Genomic DNA, 6,000 nt, shown 5'->3' with positions numbered 1-6,000 from the left:
ATTTGCATGCGTAATCGCACTTCTCAAGCACCTTGCCGGCAAGTAGCGCTCTTTGTAACTTGGACTCCACGCTCATAATCCACTAAAACACAGGATGTAGGGTATTATACCTCGCGGTAGCCCGAACCTGCCTAAAACCTTGCGTGTTGTTGGCTGATTCCGCTCTTTGCGCACGACTATCCCGACAGTCGAACCGCAAAGGGGTCCTTTGCCGGTCCCATAATTTGTCGTACCTCGATAGTTGGTACAAGTGACGAAGGAGCCCATGGATATCTTTCACCTTTTTAGAGATGCTATCATAGAGTTCACCCCGAAATTAGATCATGGTGGTTGGATCTAGGTTGCAGCTGGCGTGGCCTCATCCCTTCCCCCAGAGTTTGGTTGGGTGGTGGTGCGAGGCGCTTTCGGCGAAAGATTTTCCCTAAAGGAGCGGTGCCGGTGTGTTGATGCCCACGGGCGCCATTTACTCCTTGGAGGCGTTGTTGAAGAAATTGTTCACACATGCCGTCTCTTTAAACCTAAGGTCGTCAGTTTGTATTTGGTGAAGAACTTTAATTTTGGCTAGGGACTGCTCGCATCTGTAGTCGTATTTATTATTTGCAGTGATATCCCTTCATCAACCACAAAGTTGTGAAATTTTTGGTATAAACGGGGCGAACTCCGTCCTTAACGGAATTGCAAGAGCACCCTCTTCTTCTGCTATTTTTGTTAGGGCATGAGCGTGTAAAATGACGATCACATGTGACTAGGTGGAATACCACTTTGTTGATTAATAAAAAGGGAACCAAAATATAAATAGGTTATCTTAAAGAGACTAAATGTCGTAGTAATGAAGATACTCTAATCCCCCAATCAGGAGACAAAACTGCCACTCTAACCAGGGTCATTTCAGTAAATTGACACCACACCTTGGGCCTATATAATCCTTCCTCCTTTACACTCCAAACTTTACCCGCAATGTCCCTAATCCCCTATTAGGAGTAGAAAATACCTGCAAACCCCAAAAGCTTATTCACAAATCCAGTCCATCCACCACCGTCGGCCAGCTTCTCCGGTCACCGTGCGTGCATCGCGCAAACTTGGCCTGACAGAATCCCGTGTTCTTCTCCGGCGGTGGCTGGAGAGATGGGGTTCTCTCTGTACCCCATGAAGACGTCGACGCGCATGCTGTGGAGCACCAGCTTCTACCGCCACAAGTTCCCGGCCGCTGCCGCCTCCTCCTTCTAATCAAGCTAGCTCCGGCCCGCCGGTCGATCGCCTCCGTGTTTCAAAAGGAGGTGGAGGAGCGCGTGGTGCGCACACGTATATGTAATTTACGTGCCGCAAGATAGGGTCTTCTTCTTAATTTGGTTCTTGATAGAGTTTTCTATGGACTCCGGCCGCCTCATTTTCGGCTCGGCCGCGCCGTCCCGCGCTGCCGGCGCCGGAGGAGGTCAGATGATGCTCTTTGGCGGCAGCGGGAGCTTGCTTGGAGGTATGGATCGATATCTTTGGGGTTCCTTCCCTTGTTGGAATGCTCCCCTTAATTAATTGCACTTACACGCATGAGTATTTGCAGGCTCGCCGGTGGTGGCCGGCGTGGAGGACGGGCGGCGTAAGAGGCCGTTCTTGACATCGCCGGAGGAGGAGCTCCAGCTGGACGACGAGATGTACGGGTACTACGGCCTCGACGAGAACGCGCCTGAGAGGAAGCGCCGGCTGACGGCGGAGCAGGTGCGGGCGCTGGAGCGGAGCTTCGAGGAGGAGAAGCGGAAGCTGGAGCCGGAGCGGAAGAGCGAGCTGGCGCGGCGGCTGGGAATCGCGCCGCGGCAGGTGGCCGTGTGGTTCCAGAACCGCCGCGCGCGATGGAAGGCCAAGCAGCTCGAGCAGGACTTCGACGCCCTCAGGGCCGCCCACGCCGAGCTACTCGCCGGACGAGACGCGCTCCTCGCCGACAACCACCACCTCCGATCGCAGGTGATCAATCCGGCCACCGCTAGCTCATCACCTGATTAACTTCACAACTTTTCATAATTGAGTTCCCAACTTCCCATGACCCACATGGAGAAAAGATTCACGAATTTTTGGCGATTACTATTATCCCCTAAATATTTACTTTTGTGGTAAAAAAATACAGTGGTCCTTGAATTAGGTCCAGGTTCAAACACAATTCAAATTTTAGACAAATTTCAGCACAATTTAAATGCAGACGATTAGAACTGAAACCGAAAAAGTGTTGCTAAATCTAAGTCGTCTGCGATTTTGTTACATATAATGATATAAACCGAGCCTCCCCTGGATACTCATGTGCAGAGTCAACATTAGATGGCTAACACCATCTATTCGACTTAGTCTAATGGTTGTAAGCTTGCGTGTGATTTTGCTAGTTAGTTTAATGTGACCTAAAAAGATTAAACTATAAGCATGGAGAAGGGGTATCAAATTAATCAATTGAAATTTAAGTAGAAGACAACCACCTAATCCGCAACAAAGAGGACTTTCCTGATGTCGTTGGATGTATTAGAGAATAGTATAGTGGGTAGAAAGTAAAAATATCATCGATGTTGTCATCGCATCTGAAGCATACCAATACCCCGTTCCAATTTGTTCATGTAGACGGGGGCTGCTACAAATCAGCCGAATGATTTCTCTAAGAAATCATCTGCCTGTTCAGTCCTTAGATTAACGTGTTGATGGCCGTTGGATCATAGCAGCTCCACGGCAGCAGCGAGCACCTCAGCTTGAACAAAACGTAATTGAAGCTTAAATGGAGCTGCAACGCAGCACTGAGTGCGTCTGGCAAGCTCCATTGCTGCTCCGATGGAGCTTCAACGCAACACCGCAGTTCCGACCAAGCTCCATTGCAACACTGGCGGAGCTTCAATGCAGCGCCGACGAGTCCGATGAAGCTCCATCGCAACCCCGGTCGAGTTCCATTGAAGCCCTGACGGAGCTCCAACGCAACGTCGACGGCTCGGGCAAAGCTCCATGAAAACTTCGGCCGAGCTCCATTGCAGCCTCGTCAGAGCTCCAACCGAAGCTCCGCTGCAGCCCCCGCAGCGCCGGCAACAACCGACGAGATCCTACATCGCCGGCTTGCAGCGCCGGTAGTGGTCAACGGTGAGATCCACAGGACATGGAGCAGCAGTTCCTATTGGGAGGAAGATTAGGCAAAGGACAACGATTTCGAGGGAGAAGAGCAAGGCCGGGCTGCGAGGGGAGGGGATGGTGCGGCTTTGGTTGCAGCAGACGACAACGGCGGTGGTGCTCGTCATGGGAGGATTTCCTCTGCCCGCGCGTGAAAAGGACAGAAGGGAGAGAAAGAAGGAGATGCTGTGTAGAAAGAGAGCGGTAGGCGTGAGCCCACAGAGGCACGTGTTGCTTAGTGGAGGCGGCTTACCCGCTGATGGGATCAGCTAGTAGATTTTAACCGTTTTCCCATGTAGATACCATAGGATAGTCGATCTCTACCGCACCGCACCGCCGCCTCTCTTGCGTCGGTAGGTTGCCACCACCTCTCTTGCGTCGGTAGGTTGCCACCACCTGCTCCGTTGGCCTATAAGTGCGTGGAAATCCCAATCTAGATGGATTGAAGGTACCTTGATTTAGAGCTTTTAGATAGGTTTTTGTTCTCCGTCGCTTCTGTCCTTCGAATTGTGGTGGCGGCGACACTCACTAAAGTAATCTCTAGACATGTGTTGTTGGTGGTGGAGGCGACGGGTCTGGCGAATAAGGTTCCCTCAAATCTCGCCATCTCAGTGACGTCATATGCCGCGGTGGTGGCGGCGGCTTTCCTTTATAGTTTGGTACTCCGGCCTCATCTTCGTCACGTCGGCACATCCTCCTGTGCTTGCATGAGGCCCGTAATGAAGCAACACGCGGTGGCCTGACATCCGCCCATTCGGGAGGATGAAGATGGTTGGCCCTTAGCAGGGGTGGATTAATGAGTTTTTTTGGCTCGTTGAGATCATTAAGCTTAGCACGATGAGAGTTTAATTAGGTGTAAATTTTATGTGTGCCTAGAGACAAGAGTTTAGGTGTAATTTTCATGAAGAGAGATAACCATAGGAATGTCTCATATCGGCTGGGTTGGGTCGATCGGATCGATTAGAATGAAAATAGACGAGTTGATGTGTCAATGAAGATAAGAATATGTGTTATGTTATAATAACGAGTTTAACGAGATGCTCATGAAATGTCATTAGCTCGTTCATTAAGCTTGGAGCTAAAGTCAATGATTGACTATCTACGAGCTTAGCGAACAGCTATCGAGCACTCATTAATCTCGCGATTTCCAGTAGTCAGTAGCATATCCTCTAAATCAGTGTTATGTTACCCAGTTGTCCCGAATCACCTGAATTTCAAACAAGATCTTGTCACCTTGATGATGAGCGAGCATACACATTTCCAGGTGACATCACTGACCGAGAAACTGCAAGCCAAGGAGTCGTGGCCGGTGTCCGAGCAAGAGAAGCCAACCGCAGCAGTCGTTCATCCGAAAGAAGGCTACTCCGCCGGCGCCACCGGCGATGGCACGGTAGGGGTGCTGGCCAGTTTCTCCGGGGGAGCCAAGGACAGCCCGGAGTCCCATTCCTACTTGGCCGACGCGCGCTCGCCTCCGTCGTCCTCTGACGACGATTGCGCCGGAGCGGCCAGCGGAGAGCTGAGCGGCTGCGCCTTCTTCCTCCCCGAGTACACTATGCTCGACGCTGCTGCCGTGGAGCGCGAGAGCGTCCAACAAGGGGAGGAGGAAGAGGAGGAAGCGCAGCGTAAGTACTGGGCATGGTTCTGGAGCTGATCGATCATCGATGAGAACATCAGGAAAAATGGCATATCTATATCCTATCTTCTGTTGTGAACCTGCGCCATTGTTTAATCCAATCCAGAAGTGTAACATACGGAGTATTTCCTAGGTGTGTTAATTATTTGCCCTACTAGCCGTGAGTAGTGAATTAGTGATACATGATATATATACTCGGGGCATAGTTCAGCAGATGTTTAGGCTGAAACTGTATGGCCTTGCTTTGCTTAACCAGGGATATCAGCAATGTCATCAACGTGGGCTGTGGTATGTACGATTGTTCGATCTTCTCATGAAAACGATAACTATTGATTTTGGTAGAGACCATTTTGGCCTTATAATTACCATGCACATTATTGACAATCCAACCATTACAATGCCGAAACGTCTTCCTCCTCCCACGAGCGATTCCCATGTAATGAGGGTTTCCCGTCTCCTGTTGACGCTGCCGCTGACCTACCTCGTCTTTTGGGGCTTTAAGGCCATGGTGGCGCGGTGATCCTGGCCCTTGTCGGTGGGAAGGGCCCGGCTTCAATTTTAGGTTAAAAAAATGCATTTGGTTAAGGTTTGTGTCCAACTCCATGGAGGCGAGGCGGCGATAGTTCCATAAAAATGAAATAAGTTTTTTTCTCACCTAGCCCTCGTCTCGACGGTGCGTCTAACAATGTGTGATGGCGTGTCCCTGGCAAATCTCACGAGATCCAGTGGATGTTTGTCTTTGTTGGATTTGCTTGCTCCCTTTCTGTTTGTCTGCGTTCGTGTGTCTATAGATTGGATCCATCATATCTACGTTTCTCTACATCAACGACGGATGTTGTTTTAGTGCGTTGGTCCTTTGGGGCTTTAAGAGCATCTATAGCCGGAACTTGCAGATCCGACCCCTCAAACGCCCACGGACGCGTCCGGGCGTGTTCGCGGACATTCACCGGTCACCCCTTAAATAATTGATTCTACAATCAGACATCTCATATTAGGATCCTTAAATCCATACAAAAGCATGCAAGATATCAAACATATGTACTATGTAGAACCTATCTACTCCTCATTGGAGATGTCAAATATATGTACTATATAGAACCTATCTACTCTTCGTTGGAGATGTCGATGATTTCCGTGCCCTCCGGCGAATAAATGGCCGCCTGCGGCAGCTCCGCCCCCTCCGGCGCCTCCGGCTGCTCCGTTACGGCCTCCTTCGCCTTGATCTCCACTTCTAGCTCGTC

The 6,000-nt window shown here is 50.4% G+C and overlaps 1 protein-coding gene across 1 annotated transcript; it reads left to right on the top strand.

The window, feature by feature from the left end:
- Window positions 1–948: 948 nt before the first annotated feature.
- On the top strand, window positions 949–5,100 carry LOC123398667 (homeobox-leucine zipper protein HOX25-like). The gene is made up of 3 exons (XM_045093117.1): window positions 949–1,474; window positions 1,559–1,956; window positions 4,391–5,100. The coding sequence occupies exons 1-3, from the start codon at window positions 1,369–1,371 to the stop codon at window positions 4,775–4,777; spliced, it is 891 nt and encodes a 296-aa protein (XP_044949052.1). The 5' UTR covers window positions 949–1,368; the 3' UTR covers window positions 4,778–5,100.
- Window positions 5,101–6,000: the final 900 nt, after the last annotated feature.

Source organism: Hordeum vulgare, chromosome 5H, assembly GCF_904849725.1.
Source record: "Hordeum vulgare subsp. vulgare chromosome 5H, MorexV3_pseudomolecules_assembly, whole genome shotgun sequence".
Lineage (NCBI taxonomy): Eukaryota > Viridiplantae > Streptophyta > Magnoliopsida > Poales > Poaceae > Hordeum > Hordeum vulgare.
The sequence above is the reverse complement of the archived record's forward strand: the minus strand, read 5'-3'. Positions and strand labels throughout refer to the sequence as shown.

Bases quoted from the DNA above. Each gene is read 5' to 3' on its own strand.
- LOC123398667 (XM_045093117.1), top strand. From the start codon at position 1,369: ATGGACTCCGGCCGCCTCATTTTCGGCTCGGCCGCGCCGTCCCGCGCT. The intron at 1,475-1,558 runs GTATGGATCGAT...GAGTATTTGCAG, and splicing joins CAGCGGGAGCTTGCTTGGAG to GCTCGCCGGTGGTGGCCGGC. The intron at 1,957-4,390 runs GTGATCAATCCG...ACACATTTCCAG, and splicing joins ACCACCACCTCCGATCGCAG to GTGACATCACTGACCGAGAA.